This window comes from Carcharodon carcharias, chromosome 20 (assembly GCF_017639515.1).
Source record: "Carcharodon carcharias isolate sCarCar2 chromosome 20, sCarCar2.pri, whole genome shotgun sequence".
NCBI lineage: Eukaryota > Metazoa > Chordata > Chondrichthyes > Lamniformes > Lamnidae > Carcharodon > Carcharodon carcharias.
The window spans coordinates 8,361,408-8,385,534 of NC_054486.1; the positions used below are offsets into that span (position 1 = coordinate 8,361,408).

Genomic DNA, 24,127 nt, shown 5'->3' on the forward strand with positions numbered 1-24,127 from the left:
AAAGCCGCAGAAATAAAAGGCAGTTATTTTAAGAGCAACACTGATTAAAAGGCAGCAAAAAAAAGGGGTCGCCCTGGTTCTAATAGTTACAAATGGGCAGTGTTTTCTGTAACGTACGTTAAATCTAAAATGTGCTATAAAGATCACAAAATATTGAACGGCTTACCAAGTTATCCAGTTCTGGATTTGAAGAGAATAGTGGCTTTTCTGCGCGCACCTAAACAGTATGCGAAAGAAATTAGCTCATCGCAATGCAGTAAGAGTTTGAAAACTATCTTTAAACACTTGAAAAAGCCTTGCTGCCTCAATAGGCAAGGTATGCTTACTAAATAAACAGCATGTGGAACACAATTAGCACATAAATTATATGTAATTACATGTAATTTGACACATTTATTAAAATGCTTGTGTGTTTCACGGATGTGCACCCTTAAAGACGGTTTACTGATTACGCTTAAGAAAACACAACTGCTGCACGACTGTTATCACAAGTGCTAGTCTGTCTTTTTTCTCACTCTTTCCCCCCCCACCCCAACCCCCCCCCCCCCCCCCCCCCCCCCACCACCACCACCACCACCACCCAGCATATTGTGTCTCAGTTTGTAGAGAAGAAGATGAATTGTAGGACCTGCTTCGCGAATACTGCTATGTCCTCGTTAAAGGAATCAGACGAGCAAACGTCACCGCCAGCTACGCCGGGTTCTCGTGGAGTGCAGGTCGCTAACTCACATTTCTCAAAAACCAGCGCTAACAGAGGAAATAAAGGATGCCTGCAAGACAAGGAGGATTTCGGTCAATTACTTGTAGCCCTGAAGCACACGAAACTCCTTAAAACTATGTATGATTTCTCGTAGAAATGAAGGCAGTCAGTCTGCTTCTCTCTCTCTCTTTCTCTTTCTATATATATATATGTACAGATATACACGACTACTTCATTCTGGTAATTGTCTCCAGCAATTGACAAATTAATGCTGCAGAACTGGACCTGTTACTAACAAATCCCCAGGTAGTAACTAAAATTGGGATTTATATTTTTTTTTACCAATTCCACAGACTTATTCACCGCACTAAAGTTGAGCAGCAACGCAGCAGCCATTTTGAAGTAAAACATAACTTTTTAACAGGGACAGAAACAGTGGAGAGAGAAAACTTGCTGCTTCCGGTCAGTTCAGAAAGCGATAATCATTTAACGTTTTGCATGGTCCCCCAAAAAGGAGACTTTACACTCAGGCAAAAAGAAACAATATTCTAGACTTCGCTACGTCTGCACAAGAGAGTGACACAAAGTTCAGAGCCCTGTACGTGCAGACTAAACTTTGCAAAACACGAGATACTTGCTTCCCCCCCCCCAACCCCCCCACCTCCCTCCCACTCTGAACTTGCCAGTTTTATTTGGCTTTCTATTGAGTTGATTATGAACTGTTTTTTTTAACTCTCTCTCCGCGGAGCGTGTCAGTTGTTTTATATTTTATTACCTACCCATAAATTGCATCTTTATCTCTCTTTAGGGCATCGTTGACAGCAGAGCCCATGCTTGTGGGCATGACATTAGGATGAGGTGTATGCGGCCCGTAATGTTGGCTGTGCAGCGGCGGTCCGTGGTTCAGGTGGTGGACTGGAGGGATCGGCCGGGGGGCGTGAGGGTCTCCGTACATGGACGCCGGTACCCCGACTCCATCCATCCCACCGTAATGAGGAAGTTCATCGTACTGCATCGAAGAGATCAATAGAGGATATGGGGAAGTGGAGAGGGAGGGAGGGAGGGGGGGGGGGGGTTGTGGGGGGGATGGGATGGGGTTGAAGGGATGGGGGGAAGAGAGAGAGAGAGAGAGAAGAGGTGAGGAGGAAGGGTGGGGGGGGGAGGTGGAAAATGGTAACAATCGCGTTAAAAAGAGAGCAGCAGGATCGACGAGAAGCACAACACATGCTCGTGCATATTATAGTTTGCTATTAAACAGATCTTTTTGTTGTTGCTGAACAACGGGGCCGCCATCATCAGTAGATGAGGGGAGTCAGACAGGCCCCGCCACCGATACAGGATTATCCGATAGGTGAGTGTGCAGATTGGAACCTACCCTTTGCGCCATCAGTCTGCGCTCCCACACTGCTGGACGTGCCGTCTCTGTATCCCCCAGTCCGCTCTAGTTGTGATTCTCAACGAGATCCCTTTTTTTTCCCCCAATCCAGTTTCCGACTTCTGCTTTATCCTCCACTATCGCAGTTTAAAGCGGCCCAAGGAGGGGACGTGGGGAGTTGGGGGGGGGGGGGGGGGGGGTGGTGGGGGGGTAGGGTTGGGGGGGGTGAACTTTGCCTTTTTTTCTCTCTCTCTCTCTCTCTCTCTTTCTCTCTCCCCCTCTTTTTCTTTCCAGAAGAAGCGAAAAAAATTGTCAAGCCAAAAAGGAAAATTGACTGAAGGTTACTATCGGCCCGTCAACAGCCCGCTTGTAACAAAACTGTCGCCTCTCATGGTTTTTTTGCCACTCCAGCTGTCAATCAAAGCAGGGTTGTCAAGGTATTGAATGAATGATGATCCTCCGTCTGGCCTGGGACCGCTATCTTACTGTAAAAAAAAAAGCGATGAAACATTCACGAGGAGTTAACAACACACACAACCAAAAAAAAAATATAACAAGAGGGAGAAGGGGCTGAAAAGCAGCTCCGGCTTCTTTCGTAGCTTTTTTTTTTGTTGTTTGTTTGAATAAGTGGCTGTCAGTAAGTATTGAGGAGGTGGCAGGTTTGGAGGTTGCTTGCTTACACAGTGAATGTGCTGTCAGTAATAATGCGCTGGTAACGCTGAGCGGCGGCGGCGGCGGGAGAATGACGGAACCCGGAAGTAGTGGTGACCATAGCCAGTCGTACGCCAAGCAGTCTCTGATATGTAGAGTATGCAATCTGGACTGCTGCAAGTCATGGGGGGAGCCAAAGAGAGAGAGAGAGAGAGAGAGAAAAAAAATCGCTCAACCTCCTCCTCCCCCCCTCTCCCTCCCCCTCTCTCTCTCTCCTCCCCCATGCCCCCCAAAAATAAGGTTATAAAACAGATCTCTAAATCAATCAGCATTATGTTATCCTAGTAAGGTTCCCTCTCTATTTCAATGTCTGTTTAAATACAGAGAGGGAATCTGTTTTCTTCTCTCTCTCTCTTGTTTTGTCACCACAGCAAAAAAAAAGTTATTGGTGTGGTTAAGATATTTCAGAACTTCCCAAAGTAAGGTAAGGACCAGGACGCTGTAACTTCCCCTGTTTAAATCAACCTTCTTGTAATCCTCAGAAACCATAGCGGTCAAGCGGCTGAAGAATTTCTGGCTGCTACACTTAACTAATAGATAAAGTAGGGAACTCGTTAACTAGTTGCATTTACGACTGACCTCTCTCTCTCTCTCTCTCCCTGTGTGTGTGTGTGTATATGTTGGAGAGAATTTCTCCAGAAAAGCACCATCGGTTTTATTTGTGTATGTGGTTACGAAGTTCAACAGGCTCTGAATTATTTCCCTTCCAGCCGTTGTTCAGTGTGTGAGCTGGTGCCCCCGGTTTACGTCCGCGAGCTTGGCTGTGGTCTGCAAGGTAACGCTAAGATATTTAATCGGAGTGATTCCTGATAACTGTGTTCCTAATTGCATGGCGTTATTTAGAAAATTAAGCGTGGTCCCGCACCCCCTTGAGCACAAATGAACTTTTCCAACGAAAAAAAAACCTTTGCAGGGGAAATAATTTTATGCATCTCGTCCAATCCTTTTGCTGGAACCAAATTCATGCACCCAGCCGTACATCATGGCAGTCAATTATCATAGCTTCATCTGATCATCAATCACAGGGGGATGCGAGAAGTTAAGGGGCGGAGCATTGGTCGACCCATCGATTGCAGTAGTTTTGTCTTTTTTCCCCCCTTGTTCACGGTCCCCTGCGCACAAAGGCCAAAACGGACTATTCCGTTTAATATTTGGCTTCATCAATAGACATGCAGGCTTTTGTACATGTGACATCACATATCGATGGTTCCACCAAAATGGCAAAATACATTGTCTACGGGGTATTTGATTTCCAAAATTAAACATGAATCACGACTTTGTCAAGGCAGACAGAATGTGTACACTTTACTTGTGCGGACACAGGGACATAATAACAATGCAACTACAGAGGTCAATAAAGCAAAAAAAAGAATGATTAAGAGGATGATGATGATGATAGTGATAACCACTGCAATTAAACAGTTTGATTAAACGAGGCATCATAACAACAATGATGTTGGGAAAACACCCCTCACATAAAAAGTAAGATAGTGCAGCGGTTGACAAACGCCAGTGGGCATTCCAACATTCTCCAGCCTGTATGCCAAGGACTGCCGACAATGTGGGACAGCATCGAAAATTCGCTCTCAAAATACTTTTACGTATTGTTCCCCCTCTTTTTAAAAAAAAACCTGAGATGTACTGCTACTGAAGATCCAGCAGCCTCTTCCGAGACGGTCTTCAAATAAGTATTCTTCTGGTACACTCCACTGACGACTTGTCCTGCACAGAATAAGTACGGCCGAGTCCTTCGTACCAAGTAAGTGTGTTTCACTAATAGGCATTTATTCCCAAACAGTGTACAAACGGCAGCGTTGTCATGGTTTTTTGCCTACCCGTGTAACCCACACATTTTTATGACTGCTCGGTTTTAATTTGTTTAGAATATCACAAGTCAACAAGGCAATAGGCGGTGGCTGGAGTCTGTTCTGCGCGAAACAGCCCGCGTTTTAATTCTAGCCGGCCGCCAATCTTCACCTCGTAGATAACCGCAATAAGCGGCTCTGTTCGGAGGAGCCCGGTATTGGAAACAAGGCGCTTTGTAAATTGTGAAACCTTTCTGAAGCGCTAAAGCGGCGAGTTGGCAGCGGGCGATGAGTAGAGAATTTCTCAAGTGATAAATAAAAGTAGATGTTGTGTGACAGTCATCGGTGACTATTGAAAATGCATTTGTTCCGACTCATTTTTTTGTAAATGGGTTTGACTGCGGTATTGTGCCGTAACCATTTCTGTGATCTCGTATTGTGAAGTGTGTGTGTGTGTGTGTGTCAGAATATGCTGCAATCCCGCAGTATCGCGCAGATTAAATATTCTAACTATATAGTCGGCATTTCACTTTGAATATCGCATATTCTATTGATAATCCCCAAAACAATAAGCAATGCGTGTTATATTTGTCGAGCGCATTGTATTTTGCTTTATAATCTAAAGCGTAGGGCCCATTCGGATTTTGCGTGATCAAAAAAGTTTTTAAATGATCTGCTACATTTTCTCGCCAGTATTACGAGAAGGCAAATGACAACCAAAGCGCCATTTACACTGGGCGGGCATCGGCAAGGAACGGACACTTCCATGTCTCAAATGGTCGCCACCCAGCATTTTATCGTTAGAAATCTATTTAATAGAATAGTTAAAATTCTTATTTTGTGCAGAACGGAAGCACTTTAATGTAAACCACCGCCTCCCGTTCAATAAAGACTTAGAGCGGTTGAGTACGGGATAAGAGAATACAGACTATCAGATCCTAAAGAACAATTCTCCCTGGCTTTCACTAAGCCAGGAATAAAGTTGGTATCTATCTTTTCTTTGTTACATAACAACCTTATCCGTGTGTGCCGCTTCCCTCCCTCACCAACACCCCCCCGCAAAAAAAAAATGCTTTTGATTTAGTTTCGGTTCAAGAAAACGACTGATTTGTCTAATGTAATGTGTTAAGTGTGGTTTTTGAAGTTTACAGTTTTTAGTTACCAAGATAACTATAGACGAGATACCCCGCCCCAGCTAACTCCATGAGATTTGAGCACTGAAATGCAGCCTTTTATATTGGAATCAAGTAGCCGCAGTTCTAATAATGCAAATCTGTGTCCGGTTATGGAGTGCATCTCCATCAGCAGCAGATAGTCGAGGATAGCCGAAGATTGCTTTAACAGCTGGTAAAATTTCATCTTCTGGTGTCAAATTGGGGTCAACTTGGGGTTAGAGCTATCACTGTTCAGACTGAGTAGTCCAGCTGTGTTGAGATTCATTAAGAGTTCAGTATCTGTTTCAAGAAAAACAGCACTAAGACAATCCGAGAGCGAAGGATCCCGTTGTTGTTGGAACTACACAAGTGCACCGAAATGGTAAATGTATCAAAACTTCCTCAGCTTCACCCCGAGAACCGGCAGAAGCGCGCCTTGTTCCCCCTTTCACTGTCTCTGTGTGTGTGTGTGTGTCTGTTTTTACCCGACAGTAGAATTTAAAACATTTGATGAGATTACATCCTGATTTACTGATGCAAAATCATTTTGTTGAGCGAAACACGTACATGGGCACCTTACGGTGTGATTTGCTTGTGTCCCAAAAAGGCGGATTTTCGATTTCATCACCAGAAGGTGAATAAAAGTGAAATAAACTCCTAGAGTAACTTTTATCCGCGCGTTTAGTTATTCGCTTAAAATTCTATTCGTCAATATAGGAAGTTCATAAATGTATCCCGAACTATTTCTATACCAACCAATAAAAGCCCATTAGTCTAAGCTTGCTTAGTTACTAACAAACATATAAACTATTAACGTTACAATTTGTTTTAAATGAGGGTGTCGGTTCACCTATAGAGTGATGGGAAGTACAATATATGATACAAAGTCATAACAAGGAAGGCGATTACACTGGAGACTTGCAGTAATTTTCGTGATCTGGTTGTTAAAAGGGAAAGCATTTGAATGTTCCCAGCTCTGGCCACAGTTAACGCTGTTTTTTTTTGTTGTTGTTGTTTAATTTTGATTGTCCGACAATCTAAGTTTGTCTGTCTGTTTTGCTTTTATTCTTGTTTCTGATCCTGCGTCCACCCCCAAACCCCAGGATTGTGTAAATGTATTTCATTTCTTCGCTGCAAAAGTTTTTTTTCTCTCTCTCTGAGAGTGTGTTTACTTGTTCTGCAATTGAGGTAAGGCGCGGGTTTGGAACGAACAGTTCGCAATGTCTGATTCTTTCCAAGAATTCAATTTTCACAAGCGACTCAGTTTTAGATTTACAGGTTGGTTTATTTGCTTTGGATATCGTGATTCCCAACAACCCCCCACCGCCACCCACCCACCACCTCCCCTCCGCCCAAAAAGGGAGTGGGAGGAAGATTTGGGGCGATTAGGCTGAACTTTCGCTGACCCCAATGTAAAGCCCACCTCGAGGGAATTTTCTGCCTGGGGTGTCTTACCCGTTTTACCTGTAAACCCATCGCCCGGTCACCTCGCCGGATTCTCTCCAAATGTCTACCCCAATCCCGCGGCAAACCCGGGGGAAATAAACGGCATGGACCTTGGGTAATGTTTCTACCGCGGCCCGAGCGACAAGTTCATTCGGAAGCGCTTCTCTTAGACAGCCCTTTAGCGCTACCTGGCGGGACTGGCTGGAGCAATCCAGTTGCTGATCAGAGAAAAAAAAACTCCCGCCTGCCCCCCCCCCCCCCCCCCAAACAGATCGGGAAACCTTGCAAAGTTTTATCTACCAGCAGGACTGGCTCAGTGACCTGGTTCTAAATGAACAGATTAAATGGCACCAGTAGAATGTATTTCACACAAAGCCCAATCTGATAACTCCCGCGCCCAAACACGCCAATGATCCTCATTTCCCTGCCCAAAGGAGCAAACTTTCCAATAGCCAACTCCCCCAACCTCCCACCCCCACCCCCACCCCCCCATCTAAAATGGTGAACTATCTGGACTTTGTCATTGCCTATCCCATTCGTTAATTCCAAGTCCTTTGTACCTTTGTTTTCCAATGTAACTGATTTCGGAACTTAATACATTTTGGTTCTGGGAGCTCAGGGCGAATATGGGTTAAAATGGTCACAACCGATCGCCGAAATTTCCCTTCCTTCTGTGGGGGCGTTGGGGGGGGGGGGGGGGGGTAAGGGTTTTATTTTTGTTAAAGCCATCAGCTGAATGCCTGTTTATTTGGAGCGCACCCCCGGCCCACTGCATGGGAGGGAGATCATCCACAGGGCCCAGAATTTGAAGGTCACCAACCGAGAACTTCGTAATCGCCAGCGCTGTTGTAGAAATGATAATAGCACAGGAACACCGCGCCCACACACAAGACATCTCCCGCACTCGGATTACACATAAAAGCATTTGGAAGAATTGTTACCTATTCGGAGATGCGTGCTAATTTAGGAATCCACCTTTCCTTGACACATTTTGCATGATCTTTTAAAAAAAATTATTAACCTGGCACGTAATCAGTAATATTTAAAGCAGTTTTCCGTATAGAAGTCATTTTAATTTATCCTATTCGGAGAAAGCTGGGATTTTGTTTTTATTTTTTTTTAAAAAGCTACGTTATTTACATTAACTGAATAATGACCAAAGAGAGAGAGAGAGAGAGAGAGAAAACCAAATCAGGCCGATTTAGGCGGTTATTTTAGATGTTAATAGACTCTGCTTCTCTGCTTCTTAAACACAAGCTGGTCGTGTTTATACGTAGGAGAGTCATTTAATGAGTGTCATTAAAGCGTATTTCCACTGCAATTATCCCTGGATTAGAACTACCAAACCAGGTTAATTTGGAAAAAAAGCAATTAGTGGGTACTGAACAAAGCAACGGGTTTATAGACTTCTGTCACTGCATTGCGATAAATTCCGCCCGTTCGATATCTTATACGTGTAACCCTTTTAATCGCAGGCAAAAAAAAACCAACATTAAAATGTTCTTTCGTACGAAGGTAACATCAAAACAGTCCAACAGCTGGTTTGTGATTTCCACCCCCCCACCCACTCCCTCCTTTCTGCCGGATGTGTACATATTCTGATCTCTAACAAAGCATCGTTGAGCGATTTTGTTCTGCATGGCTTGACGTAATTAAATGTAACTTTTTATACCAGAGCTTTCTTGGGTTTGCGCTGAAATTTGGTTGCTAAATGGTGGTTCCAAAAAAAAAAATCGAATGGACTCCCTTGTTTTTCTCCCCTCCCCGTAGTCACCCAGGAGGCCAGACTTTAATTAATGATGCATTTTTCTGAAAGGATTTTTTTTTATTTATTAAGACCAGCAAACAATTAACCGTGTTAGGCATCGGGAAGAAAAAAAACATTGTCCAGCTAAGGAATATTGCCGGAGTATTCTGGGGCAAGCAAATTCGCTACATTTTCTAACGCTGTCTCGCCAGGACCTGGGCATCTTCATTACGAGCAGCATCTTTCTGGCACATTTCGGATCACCCAGCGTTTATATTATTTAAACTTAAAAGGATGACTTCAATTGCAAGTGCTTGATCTTTTGAAGCACTGATGAAAATTAATTTTGCATTAATGATAATTATTCACTTGTTAACTTCCATTTAGCGGTTAATGTGACTTTGAGCAATGGAATATCACGACTGAATTATTATACACAAAACATGGGGAAATTACTTACTTTCAGAAGCCGAATGGCGTTGTTGACCTAAACGGGAGTGAATATTGGACATTAATTTGCACACTTTGATAATTTTGTTTCTTCCAACGTTTTCATATAGTCTGATATGATTTAAATAAATTTAATTAGCCACGCTATTCAGACAATAAAATCAATCACAACTTTCACAAGGACAAATGTGCCATTGGGAGAAAAAAAAACTATAATTCTTTCCACAGCGTCAAACTTGCAAATATTTTGTGTGTGCGCGCGTATTCATACATTATCTCTTTAAAACTGATTCCCAACTTCTCTTTAGGTGATCTGAAAGGGAGATAATGACTATAAGTCCCACGTTTGAACGGAGCACTCGACAGCAGCGACAGACCTAGAGTCTCGAAAAGTCGTCACTGTCAAGCGAAACACAGCCCATGGCTTTCTCTGACAGAGGAAACTCAAACATCGTTAAAAGAAATAATGTAGAGGAATGCCTGGTTGTTGAGGAAGCTGTACGCCAGTGGATGAACTGTTGTTTTGTGTAGGTCAGGTCACGGGCGAGTTTTTCTCCCGCAGATCGTTAGGTGTAATTGGGTACGTTTAAGTGGACTTGGGATGCCTGTACTTAAGTTAATAACAATGACCTTCTTGTGGTTGTCCTGTCTTAACATTATTCATCTTTGCCAGGCCGATTTGAAAGCGATTCCCACTCCAGTTTACCAGAGATATTACAAAATACAAACCCAATAATAATATCCCGGAAAGTCCCATCACATTTTTGTTTGTTCTTTAATATTGTGTAAGCAAAGCAGATAACATTTCATCTGTGTCTCCGTGTGAATCAATCAGATTAAACCCATGCTTCAGCGGTTAATATATTGATTCCTCCAATCGCTGTGCATGTTTTCAAAGTGCATTGTGCCTCATTGCAGCAGGCACTGTAAGTTAAAATATTTAAAATAAAAACATTGCTGAGTAAAATGTTTGCTGTTCGAATTCTGTTTGCGTTCTTTGAGCCGTCTAGATTGAGGGTCATTTTTTCAGATGCAGATTGACATTCAGTATTGATTTAATTACTAAATGAATAAAAATAACTTAACCGATCAATCGCTCCCTGTGCTGCACATCCTCAAACTTGTGCGAGTTCCATCTCGTTAATTGAACGAAATAAAGGCGCAATAAATGCGGAAAACGGAACGGAGCAAATTTGCTAACATTTTCGTAAAGCACAATCCCTTGAACGTGTAATTCGTTGCAAAAGTAACATAGCTGCACTTTGCAATTTCCCCCTTTTTTTTAATATCGCAGCGCAGATTGTAAGGTAGCCCAACGATAGTGAATGTTTCCGATATTGTGCTTCGATACGAACGGATAAACACAAAGGGGTTAAAGTACCCTGCACTAAGTTCAATCGGCTTCATTAGGTTTTAAAGATTTAAGGGAGCTATTTTCATCGATTGGCGTCCACCGCACATAATTGAAAAAAACATAACGCATTATTAAACACGCTGTTGTGCCATTTTTATTCTACACTTAAGAGGTTGGATACATTGCCCAGTATGAGAAATGGAACGGGAACTTTAAATTATAAGGTAAGCTGTTCAAATCACTTTCCAATAGCGTGTTGGAAGGAGACCGAGATTGCTTGGATTTTATTAGTTAATGGGAAAGAAACGAGGCGGCAGGTTTGGAACATTTTTTCTTCTGATGTGTGACTCCAGCCATCTTATAAATCCGATATTAAACCCATTCTGGAGCTTGGGCGGCCATTCTGGGGCTTGCTTCAAAGTCCAGTTTCCAATCTAACCAGATGTGTGGCAAGTATAAAATGGGCTGATGTTACACGGTGCTACAGAGTAACTAGCCTGTCCTGTCCAATTTCAAACAATCGCCTGCTTCCCGACCACCCCCCCATGCACCACAATGTCATGTTTTCTATGCTCCTTACCCAGGTCCTGGTTCATTTCCAGGCTCCTTTGCTCCTGCGGAATCGATGCTCCTTCAACCACCTGTTTCTATCTACAGTGTAGCCCGTAAATATCGTCAGAAATTGAGGAGGACAATTTAAACAAAATAAAAAAAAAGGAAAATCAAGTCAGGCAAAGTCCTACTGGCTCAGGCAGTAAAACTAAGTGGGAATTTTGAATGTGTTCAATTCGGGTAAGGCGTTTGGAGGCAAAAACAGCGGAACTATCTAACCATCCAGAGATATTTCTAACTGAAGAAAACCATTCGCAATGCCCTAACACCAAGGGCGAGTCACCCAGTGACAACGACTTTCAGCCATGGTTGTATAAGTTAGCGGTGCACATTTGCAGCCACTTCCCTCTGAAGCTGCCACCATATGTTATTTATTGTTGTGCTGCCATTGCTCCGACCTGCCCCTATTTTACCATGAATTTTCCTCAGTTGTCGCCCTAGCTGTGAGGGGACGAGGAGGCTGCACCTCACCCAACTCTTATGTTCCCATCAAAACAAATGCACCCTAGGGCCCCAGACACTGCGGGGTTTTCTGTAGCTCAGTGTCAGGGGCCAGGCCAGTGTCACTTTGCCGAGCTGCGACTTCGCTGGCTGAGCAGAGATCCAGGTGAATGGATCGCAGGCTCGGGCGCGCGCACCGCGCCACCGCGGCAACTCTTGTGCGCCGCCGCGCACCCGATTCGCCCAATGGGAGAAAGCAGCGGGAGAGCGCGCGCCCGCGCGCGAGGGAGCCGGCTACCCACTCGTGCGAAAAGCGGGTGTGAGTATGTGTGTCTGTGTATGTGTGTCCGTGTGTGAGTGTGTGTGTGTGTGTCAATGTGAGTGTGTGTCTGTGTATGTGTGTGTGTGTCAATGTGAGTGTGCGTATGTGTCTGTGTGTGTGTGTCCGTGTGTGTGTGCGTATGTGTCTGTGTGTGTGTGTCCGTGTGTATGTGTGTGTGTATCTGTGTATGTGTGTGTCCGTGTGTATGTGTGTGTCAATGTGTGTGTGTCTGTGTGTGTGTGTCTGTGTGTGTGTGTGTGTCTGTGTCAATGTGAGTGTATGTATATGTGTGTGTGTGTGTGTGTGTTTGTGTATGTGTGTCTGTCTGTGTGTGTCAATGTGAGTGTGTGTGTATTTGTGCAACAGGAGCTGGTAATGGTTGTTACCCACACTTGTACCTGCAGCAGTGTGTGCAGGTGAATAAGATGCCAGATATTTAAGGGATCAGACAGATCTGGCATGGGGTTTGTAGGCATTGCTATACATGTGGTTTATGTTTAAAAGATTAGATTTAGGAATTGGTTCATAATGAGATTTTAACATCTCTCCTGGTCTGGTAATGTGTTACTTCTGGGTGTTGGCACCAACTTATTTATGGTAAGTATTTTGTGTGTTCCTTCAACCTGCCTTCATACCTGACTTTGTCACTACATGTCTTTTGCTGCATTAATGGGTTGCAGCCAGGTATTAGCATGTTCACACTGCCTGACTCGCACTTGGACAGAGCTCTGCATGTGAATGGTTACATACATACATGAAGCTGCTTCCCTAGTGGAGAGTGTGGACAGAAACATCTGGACTTCCAGACCATTTAATTGAATTCCAGGTGGATTTCATAAAATCCCCAATAGGATCCAGGGATTTGACATTGTACTGTGGTTATACCTGATGTGTCAAACCCCAGCAGAATGCTTCCTCCACGCAGCCTCACCCTTCTTAAATTCACACCCAGGTTAGGCCAATTCCAGACTCATACTGCAACTTATGCCTTCACAAATCAGCTTTTGCGCAACACCAAAGCGTTTTCTACTGGAATGCTAAAGTTGATATGTAAGTATATATTTTTGCCATTGGTCTCAGCATATCACACTGGATCTGCTCAAATAAGATCCAGGAATAGTGGAGTTTCATAAGTAAAATAAAGAACCCCGATCACAACCTAGGGCCAAAATGCAGGGGTACAACACCAACTTATCCAACACCCTTAAAGAATAGAAACTTAATGAAATATCTTTGGCCAGTTGATTGTCACTTCTTCAGAAAATAGAAAATAAGTTTATTGCTCACAATTGTAACTGAATGTGCATATAAGTTGTGATATAAGTTCACACATGTCGTAATGCAATAACACCAATAGTCTGTACAGCTATTTAAACCCAGGAATTAAGATTAAATTTTGGTGTAAATAAACCGTCTCAGTTCAAAGTAAATTTTGAAGAGGTTTGCTTCCTATAATCTAAATGCTTTTAATCTATGTGTCCTTTTATTGTGTTTTTACCACAGACTTCTAAGCAAAAATCATGCTGTAAGTTTGTGTATAATTTTAGTTTGTTAAACATCCAAATTGTTGGTAAACATTGGGATGGACTTACTGCTACAATAAAAAGAGGGAATTTTCAGTTATTGAATGACATTAGCTTGCTTTTCTGTGTTTTAAGATTTCATTTTGTATCTTTTATTTATAATAAAACATTTTTACTGTTAGATGTGAAGAAAACATTTCTTCCAACTTAATAAATCATGCTGTACTTTTCACATCTTCTTAATGATCTCTGTAAGCAAAATCTGCTAGCAGGAAGGTGGCACTGTTCCAATCAATGTTCCCAGAAAGTTTCAGACTAAGGTATTGTATTGTCAGGAACCTGTAGGCAAATGCAGATCAAAACCAATGTTTGATATGAGTGTGAAAAGACTTAGATTTACAGAGATAATTTGCAGGGATAGTCACTAAAACAAGTGAAACATCAATTCTTCTTTCACAAGTCAAATAAAGTATCTTGCACAAATTTAGCTTAACGTCTCTTTTGTTTCAAAGAAAACTTAAGGCTGTGTTGTTGATATCAAAAAGGAATGCTGCATGATATCACTGTTTAGTTGCTTGAATATCATGGCCTAATGCCTGACTGTGTTGCTTCCCTGATCTGTTTGCTGTGCCAATATTGCTTCATTTTTATAAATTAGCAGTGGATGGGTGGGATACCCAATTATTGCAGGAGTGAAATGGAAGGAGAGACTAGTGAAAAGATTGGAAGACTTATTTGCATTCATCTGTTGGCGCATTTGTGGAGCAAGATATTGGAAATGATGGAAAATCTAGTGGCTAAAATGCCACCATCACATGGTCGAGAACAATGGCTGAAATAAATTTGGTCTCACAGTCAAAGAGTGGGATGGATTGAATTGGTTCGTTAAAATACCATTTCAAAATAATAATTTGTGTCCCTGAAATAAAGGATATCAATGCCGGGGGATGGACTAGTTTCTTAATTTTCACCAGTACACAGAACTGTTGAGTTCAAGTTTCTCTCAAGCTATACACAGCAAAGCTGCAGTAATCTCCAGTAATCTGCTGCAACTTTGCTTCAGAAGGATGTTCACAACTGAACCAGTGTGCTTTTTTTGATTTTTGCACTAGTTATCCATATGGCCTCTTGAGAGTGAGATTCTCAATTACATACTGAATTATGAGTCATTTTTGACACATTTCCATTTCCATTATGAGCTAGGTATATTTCACAGAGAAGAGAAGACTTGTACCTGGCACAGTCGAGAGAGAGGGAGGAACCTTTAATCCCATCAGTTTTGACTGGCTATTGAGCTAAATCCCAGTGGTGAAAGGACACAAGCTGGTTTTCCACATTGGTTCCTTCTTAATTTTGACAGTCCAATCCACTAAAATTTGTGCAATAAATAACTGAGATATGCAATTAAGGAAATAAAATTGCAGCCAGTTCTCTTTTTGCATTGTATGGACCAATAAAGTCCAGGATCGGTAGCTGGAGAATAACTGTAAACATGAGAGTGTAGCCTCTCTACATATATTAATATTCAAATTAGATTATTGCTCGCAAACAACAATGGGAATTGTACAATAAGTTGCCAGGATATATTAACTGCAGCGCCACAAAAATTGTCTCATTTCCTGTCATAACTAGGATTATTGAAGTGTGCAATTGTTTGTTAATTTTGAGCTAGAATTTTACAAGTTGGATATGTGAGTTAGCACTATTCAGATTTTCACTCGTATGTACATAATTATACATTAAGAAGTCTCACTGCAAAACCTTATATGCCATCAAATTTATGAAGATAATTGCAATTCTCTGTATGGTTTTCTGTGCAAACTGTATTCAGCCATGGCATGTCTTTAGTTGTAAGCACAATATAACAATCTTTGGAACTAATGAATACATATTTAAAGGCACACAAATTTTTGATCATTTTTGGCATTGACAAAAGGAGTTAAGAAAAGGCCTGTATCATATTCTGGCAAGGCTGGTACTAGATTTGGAATCAGTCTTGGTTTACAATGTGAGGTCTCTAAGTGTTGACAACCTATCTACCCTGTTACCCTTTCAAAATATTGGATTTAGTAATAAAAACCATGCATGGACAAACATTAAAAGTGGTCCATTTGGGAGCTATATCTCTCGGTGTTTATTTTAATGATTGCAATATATAATGGGAATATAATACTGAAAGTAATTATTACATTTTCATGTGACATAACCTAGCCATGATTGGTTAGTGCATGTTAACTAAAACCAGCTAACCAAATTATTAAGGCAGTTTTTTTTGCAGGGATATACATGTGTATTATAAACATCATGTGAAGCAGGGTTTATACCTCTTTGTGATTCTGCTGATATTTTGTTGCATTGCCTCATATATTTTCTGTTAAATATCAATTTGTTATAAACCACACAGCAATAAAGATTAATTGTCATTCAGTACAATGGATATTCCATCACTGTAAGCGATGTAAAATTTTCAAGCTGCTTTTTCTAAACCCATTACATATTGCATTTGATTGGACGCACATGTAGTTGTACTTTATGCAGCATTCATAAATTAGTTCATAGGCTTAGCCTAGTTAGTGATGCTCTCACTTCTGAATCAGAAGATTTCATGATAGATGGGAAAGGGTGGTGGCACTGGTCAAAACTTCACTTCAGGACTTGAGATAATCTAGGCTGATCTTAAACTCCAGTGCAGTATTTAGGCATGGCAGAGGTGCCAGCATTCAGTGAAATGTTAAAAACTGAGGTCCCACTTGTTGGTTCAGGTGAGTGTAAACGGTTCTTTGGGGCTACTTAAAGTTGGGTTGGGAGTTTCCCTGTACTGAGCCAAAAATAGTCCCCTAACCAACATCACCAAATCAGGTTAATCAGTTATTTATTTTGTAAATGAATCCTTCAGGTGGGGATAGTTGCAGCAACAGTGTTCTTATAACTTTGCGGTCAAACTAATATTCAATGGTGATGCTTAAGATGTTATTGGGAAGCTATTCCCCCATGCTACCCCATGCCCCCTCACATTTCACCAAGCCACCCCATGCCACCTCATTCTCCCATACCACCCCGTGCTACTTCTATGCTCCCCATGTATCCTGAATAGCCAATCACCCACTATGCACTATGTATTGTTCTTAGCAGCCATCTAATATCAGTGGGTGGAAAATCTTTAATCTCTAATGATCTAAGAAAACCCTGAATTCAAATTCACTATCACTGATTCTGGATCAAAAAAACCCAAGGAGAAAGAAGTTGTGAACCTTTAAGTGCCTACTAGGTTTGTAAACTAACAAGAAACCATATCAAATACATTATCTGTTATTATAAGCTTGTAAAAGTTTCAATAGTTCTTGGATCACCTGTTGAGCTGAAGCTTTTGAAACTCAGCCAAGCATTCACAATAGAACAGTCGTTATAAGAAAAGCTTTCAGCTCCACTGACAGAATAGATATTATTTTCATTTCAAAGCAGAGTGCCTTTCCAGCCATGGAGGGGGAGCAGGTGCAGATCATTTGTTCCTACCTTCAGAAGCAGGGTCTTATTTTTAAAACAGCCAGATCTGCCAGTTCAATGAAATCAGAGCACAAAAAATATGACAGCAGAGGACATTTTAATTTACATTTTTAATATGTTATGGTACTTTCTCCATTGGAAAATTACACAATGCTGGTCAACCTAAGGGTCATTTCACCTTTAAAGGACAGATCCCTATGATGAATCACCGCATTAAAAACACAACACTGCAAGTAATAGTGGCATTTGAAGATGTCAACACATTTTACGCTTATCTTTCAGAATGTTCCAGCTTCCTCAGCAGGCTTTCCATTTTCTCCTCAAATGCCTGGGCCAGGTGTGCTTTAAATGGGCTTCCATAACCCGGCAATACCGAGTGAAAACAATGTGTGGGTGGAAATCCGATTTGTGTCATCCATTTAAAATGGGGACCCTGGCATCAGTAGCGGCGGGTGTGCGTTTTGCACTCCAGGGCCAGCATTTTTAGGAAGGTGGTGTTTCCCTCCCCATCGACACAGCCTGCCCCGCAGTGATTTCATGCTGCAACGAGCGTTAATTGGCTGGAAGTGGGGCTTCTGCCCATCAAAATGGGAGGAATTCCCGCAATACAGAGCTTCAGGCTAATCTGATTGGCTCTGGTAGCTCTCTAATCCCTGCAGCACCAGAAGCTGCAGTGGACAGGACTGGGGGTGCAAGCAGGCCCTGGAGCCTGGGACCAGAGTTTTTCACCGGTTAGGCAGGCGTGTGCCCCACACGCTCAAGCGTAAAATGACGCACGATGATGTCGGGCGAGTGTCCGGACGACATCGCGCAATTGCACAATATTTCGGTCGGCAGCGTGCCCACCGACGATTAAGCGGCCCTTTAAGGCCCCTTAATGAATTAATTGACTCAAATTTTCCCCTGTCTGTCCAACCATTTGGTTAGCGGGCAGGCGAAAATGCCAATCAGCCTTTGCATTTTTGGCAAAACCTCATCCACAGGCGGGACGAGGTTTCCACCAGTGATTTAAAAAAAAATACATTTTACACTCGCATTTAACGTGTCCCTGCTTATGTGACAGAGTCACCCGAGGGGGCATGTTTTCATTATTTAAAAAATCTTTATACTTAATGCTAAAAATCTTCAGCTCCCTGAGGGCAGCTCTGTGCCTCAGAGAGTTTTTATGGCGAACACCCGGGTGCATGCGTGAACTTCAACGCTCGCAATCCTCCCACCCTCACCCCGGCCGCGCTGAGCGCCGCAGCACGCGTTTCACGCTGGATTGGCCGTTAATTGCGGTCAGGGCCTGATTACGCACGGTGGTCACTTTCTCAGTCACTCCAGGCTCAACCATCACGCCCGCCCGACGAGGGCAAAATTCTGCCCAAAGTCCCAGGATTCCAGGAAGAGATAACTTTTGGGGGTCTCAGGGTGGAGAGGGTAGGGGAGGCTTAGAGGCTGAACAGAGAGGGACTGGGATGTCGGTGGAGAGGCCGGGGTGGGGGAGGGAAGACCTGTGGTTAGGAACATAGGAACAGGAGAAGACAATTCAGCCCATCAAGCCTGCTCCGCCATTCAGTACAATCATGGCTGATTGAACACTTCAATGCCTTTTACCTTCAGTGCCTATCCCCATAACTCTTTGTGCTATTGTTAAATTAGAAATCTATCAATCTCTACCTTAAACATTCTCAATGACGGAGCTTCCAAGGCCCCCTGGGGTAGAGAATTCCAAAGGTTCACAACCTTCAGAGTAAAGAACTTTCTCCTCATCTCAGTCCTAAGTAGCTTCCTCCTTATTTTGAAATTGTCTCCTCTGGTTCTAGACTCCCAATGTGGGGAAACATCTTACCTGCATCTACCCTGTCTATTCCTTTAAGTATTTTGTTGGCTTCGAAGAGACCAGCTCTCATTCTTCGAAACTCTAGCGAATTCAGGCCCAGTTTCCCCATTCTCTCTTCATAAGACTGTACCGCCATCCCCAGAACAAGTCTGGTCAACCTTCGTTGCACTCCCTCTATGGCAATAATATCCTTTCTGAGGTAAAACTACACACACTACTCCAGTTGCGGTATAACGAAGCTTCTATACAATTGAAGCAAGACTTCACTACTCCTGCACTTAAATCCTCTTGCGATAAAGGGTAACATTCCAGTCACCTTCCTAATTGCCGGCTGCACCTCCATGTCAGCTTTCAGTGACTTATTGACAAGGACACCCAGGTCCCTTTGTACATCTACACTTTCTAATCTTTTACCATTTAGGAAATACTCTGCACATCTGATCCTTCTACCAAAGTGGATAAGCTCACATTCTTCCACATTATGTTCCATCTGCCATGTTCTTGCCCACTCACTAAGTCTGTCCAAATCCTCCTGTGGCCACTTTACATCTTCCTCACAACACACATTCCCAACTAGCTTTGTATCATCCACGAACTTGGAAATATTACATTTGGCCCCCACACCCAAATCATTGATATATATTGTGAACAGCTGGGGCCCAAGTCCTTGCGGTGCCCCACTAGTCACAGCCTGCCAACATGAGAATGACATGTTTATTCCTGCTTCCTGCCTGTTAGCCAATCCTTAATGCTTTCCAGTATATTGCCTCCCATCCCATGTGCTTTTATTTTGCTAATCAACCTCCTGTGGGGGACTTTATCAAAAGCCTTCTGAAAATCCAATTATACTACGTCCATCGACTCTCCTTTATCAATTTTGTTGGTAACATTCTCAAAAAAAACTCCAACAAGTTTGTCAAACATGATTTCCCATTCACAAATCCATGCTGACTATGCCCAATCAGGTCATGGCTTTAAGGAGGGGCTGCCTGAAGTGAAAAGGAGGCTGCTGATGAAGGTGCCTCCCCCCACCCCCGCCCCCCCCGCAGGGCAGGCGGGCAGAGGGGCAGAAAATTGCAGGGAGGCCGGAGCAGGCTGGAACTCAGCGGGAAGCCCATCTGAGAAATTCTAGGCTCAGCCCGCCCCCGCCTACATTATGCCAGTTGGGGGGCATCAACTCTTGCCCCTGGGCATTTCCAACCCACAAAAAGGCCAGAGGAAAATGACACAGAGTTGGGAATGTGGAGGAAAATCGGATTTCTTCCAAAAAAAAAATCAGTGGGGCCATTCATGTACCAAAACGCACCTCCACACCCAGATGAAAATTCGGTCCCAGGACTTAAATTATGAAGCCAGGTAGTATTCCCTTAAGGTTGAAAATGAGATGTTGAAAATGATAAAGGGATTCGATAGGGTAGAGATGGATGAACTATATGATCTCATGAGGGAATCCAGAACAATTGGCATAATCTTGAAATTAGAAGCACTCTTGCTTGCAAAGGGTAGGGTAAATCTGGAACTCACTCCCTAAAAGTTGTGAATGCTTGGCCAACTGAAATTTTAAGACTGATATCGATAGGCAACAGTATCAAGAGATATGAAGGAAAGGCAGATAAATGGAATTGAGGTGCAGATAAGTCAGGATCTGATTAAATTGCAGAGTGGTGCTCAGGGCCAAAATGGCCTTTTCTTGTTTCAATGTAATCTGTGGGGTAGCATCATAAAAATAATAATGAAAGCCCTGGATTGTTCCAGAAACGTAAATGGTTCACTAATGTCCTTCAGGTCAGCGAACCTGTTGCCCCTAAATTGTTTGGCCTACTTGATTCCTGCCTCACATTATGGTTGACTCTCATTGCCTTCTGAAGTAGTCTGGCAAACCACCCAGTTGTAAACAATTGCTGCAAAGTTCAATAATCTAATTTGCTGTTTATGGGACCTTGCTGCATATAAATATTGGCAATTTGCCTACATCACAGCTACTGCATTAATTAGGCAACTCTTAGTATCTTCCTATTGATCTAATTACAAAAGGCTATCTTGCCTAGAGATACTGCTGGCTGGAGCCAGTTTTTAAAACAAATTTACCTTGTTTATCTGAAATGGTATAAGGATATAATATTTAAGAACCCTGCCATTTTGTCTTGCTGTTTCCAACTTGATTAGTGACCTCACTTCGTCTTACCTCTACATTTCTTTTAATATACTTCTGCATTTTTATATCCTCCACTTAGGGTTGCCAACTATGATTAAATGTATTTCTGAAGGTTTCATCACATGACTTGCCCCCACGCTCCAGCCATTAATTGGCCAACACATCCATCCTTGTGACGCACTGCCTTCCTACGCCAATTGGAAAGCAAAAGTCTAATTACCCAATTGGATGATGCTTGACTGTCAGTCAAACATCCAACATTTTCATAACCGGTAAAGAGAAATGTTCAAAGAAAATGCCAGATAGGATCATTTTTTAATGCCCCTTTGATATTTCTCCAGAGTTGCACAAAGCTGTGCCCTGGAGATTGGTTATCAGTTTCTGGAGACTCCAGGCCAATCCTGGAAGTTTGGCAACCCTACCTCCACTTTTATATCCTGCACTTCCACTCTTCCATCTGTGACGGACAACAGGTCTTCCCTTCCTCCAGTCTGCCATTGTTAGCCGTGCTCCGGCTGTCACACCCATGCATTCTTCAATCCTCTTACTCAACCCTAAGCTCTTCCAACTCTGTCTCTTTTAGCATGCCTTCACAATTGCTGTCGGTCGTGCTTTGGTCTAATGTCCGAATTGTCTTGGCTGTAAGTTCTGTGAAAGAAACTATTTTAAATATAGGTTGTTGCTGTTTCGTTTCCTGGTTATGTTCTGGCCTACAGACGTTGGATTTTTAACTTTGCAATATTCCATTCCAGCCTTTTCTTCCGAATTTTGGAATTCACCTTTCTGCATGTTTGCCAAAGATTTGAGCTCAGGAGGAGATAGAATATTATATATTTCTTGCAATACTCTATGTAAAGTGATATTGACACTAATGGCATGTAGACTTGCCTAAATGAAGGTTGTGGCAATAGAAAGGAAAGAAAATAGAATGATTTAATAGTGGTTAATAGAAAACAATTTAAATTCAGTGACTGAGGACTCTGGACATAGGGGACATGGATATAAATGGTTAAACATTTGTACACAGAGGATTGTAGGGATGTGGAATACTAAGGAGATCATGGACTAAAATGTCTGTGGTGGGTCCCAAATTGTCCACCAAAACTTTGGTGGAAAATGGCTGCAGAACCAGGGACTGGAGTTTTTGCCAATTATCTACTGAAGTCACATTGGGATATCAGGAGAATCCCTGCAGGTTAAAGAAGAAGTAAAAAACATGCATTATATAGTACATTCCATCCCTTAACAACATCCCAATGAAATGTAAGTACAATCACTGTTGCAACTTGGGGAAAGATAACAGCCAGACTGTGCACAGCAAGAACCCACAAACAAGAATACAATAAATGACCAGTTAGCCTGTTTATGGTTGTGTTGGTTGGGAGGAATAATTGCTGGTCAGGACAAAGGGAGGTATCTGATTCTCTTTTTCAATTTTGGCTGTGTTTTTATTCCCCGTGATGGTGAGGGCTGTGACTTCTAGTTTCACATCTTATCCGAAAGGCAGTAGCTCAGATATTGTAGTGCTTCCTGCGCTGAGGTGTAAGGCTAGATTAGGTGTTTTTCAGTGGGGATTGAATGCACAACTTTCTGATTCAGAAGTGATATTACTGATCCTAGGTGGTTAAAGGACAAGGGAATGAAGAAATATGCAAATAGAGTGGGCATCTACGATTAGGAAATATTTTATGCTTTAATCCAATGAACCTTCAGCTAGCACAGTACAGGTGGATCACCAGGACAAGCCTGGGCTGTCACCTTGATACTCGAAACCTAAGGGTAAAATCTGCCAGGTCAGCAGCACTAATTAAGGGCCTTGTACATAGAGCTGAATGTCCAACAAATCACTCATTACACTTTTATTAAACATACACATGCAGAAGGAACGAAGCACTCTCAGCCATGGTCACACATCTGCATTTAATGTGTGAAGCAAAAGAAATTACCACAAAGAGAAAACAATAGTGTTAACAATCAAAAAGAAATCATAAGGACCTCATCTCGGGCCAACACAAAAGCACCGGTGAGAAACCTGTGGTGTGCCTAAGGTGCCTTATGCTTTCGTTTCCGGGTGCTACGTCTTGGTGCTGCCCCATTGCTCAGACTGGCATCTGAGCCAGCCTACTGACCCTGCTGTCCTGTTGGCTTCAAAGACCTTGGCAGTTGTCCTCTGGCCCGTGGAGCATGTGATGGCCCCACCTGGGAGGGAGGTGCCAGTTCCACAGCTGGCATCTCACCAGTCGTCGCAGCCTCATTGGATGATACGGTCACTGGGAGAGGGGCGGAGGAGCTGCCGCCCTCATCCGGAGTGCCCTGAGAGGTGCCCGCTGAGATGCCAGGCAGCTGCTGTGCCGATGTGAGGTCGCTTCGGACCTCCCTGCTCACCTTGGATGGATGGGCACCGAGCTGGGAAGCTTGGTGCCCACACCATCTCCCACACTGGCAGTGACCAGCTGATGTCAATGCTGATGTGAGGGCTTGCTGGTCCGAGCGCATCCCCACGAAGCCCTGATGGGGTCTCCTGGAGGAGCCTCTCCACGAGAGTTGCCACTCTCTCCATGGGAGACACATGGCGCTCGGACATGTGGCTCATTGCTTTGGCGAGCAGCCGTGTAGACTCCTCCACCACAGACACCAAGCCAAGCATTGTCTCATGTATCACCCCCAGATGCTCCTGCACATCTGGCCCCATTTCCTGCAGCTGCTGCCCACCCGTGCCCACTCCCACTCTGCACCCTCGCCAAATGGAAAATTCTGCCCCATGTTTCAGTTTGATGACATTTCATCAGCACTGGGAAAAGCTAGAAATTATTTTAAGTAGGTCAAATGTGGGAGGGTGGCAAAAGAACAGAAGGGAATCTCTGTGACAGGGTGAAAGATGCGAGACATTAAATGTCAATAGAGCTGGCAGGGTACAGTCAAAGGGAACGATAGTGGGACAAGTAAAGAGACAAAAGGTGTGTCCAGAGCAGGTATGAATGGCAGAATGATGCACAGCTGGTA

At 43.1% G+C, this 24,127-nt stretch overlaps 1 protein-coding gene and 2 long non-coding RNA genes across 11 annotated transcripts in view; 1 reads left to right on the plus strand and 2 right to left on the minus strand.

Moving 5' to 3' along the window:
• The window catches only part of meis2a (Meis homeobox 2a), a 117,505-nt gene extending 115,255 nt beyond the window's left edge, over positions 1–2,250 (minus strand). For all 9 annotated transcript variants that reach the window (XM_041214308.1, XM_041214309.1, XM_041214307.1 and 6 more), the window contains exons 1-4: positions 2,076–2,250; positions 1,480–1,709; positions 629–770; positions 167–217 (exon numbers count right to left, since the gene is read on the minus strand). In XM_041214308.1, coding sequence (XP_041070242.1) covers positions 167–217; positions 629–770; positions 1,480–1,709; positions 2,076–2,087 — 435 coding nt within the window. In that variant the 5' untranslated portion in view covers positions 2,088–2,250. The remainder of the gene's footprint in view (positions 1–166; positions 218–628; positions 771–1,479; positions 1,710–2,075) is intronic.
• A 74-nt stretch (positions 2,251–2,324) lies between these two features.
• On the minus strand, positions 2,325–2,895 carry LOC121292430. The gene is made up of 2 exons (XR_005946268.1): positions 2,756–2,895; positions 2,325–2,560 (listed from the first exon to the last, which is right to left on the minus strand). It is a non-coding gene; the product is annotated as an uncharacterized LOC121292430 (long non-coding RNA).
• A 672-nt stretch (positions 2,896–3,567) lies between these two features.
• LOC121292429 lies at positions 3,568–10,355 on the plus strand. Its single transcript, XR_005946267.1, has 2 exons — positions 3,568–4,545; positions 9,697–10,355. It is a non-coding gene; the product is annotated as an uncharacterized LOC121292429 (long non-coding RNA).
• Positions 10,356–24,127: the final 13,772 nt, after the last annotated feature.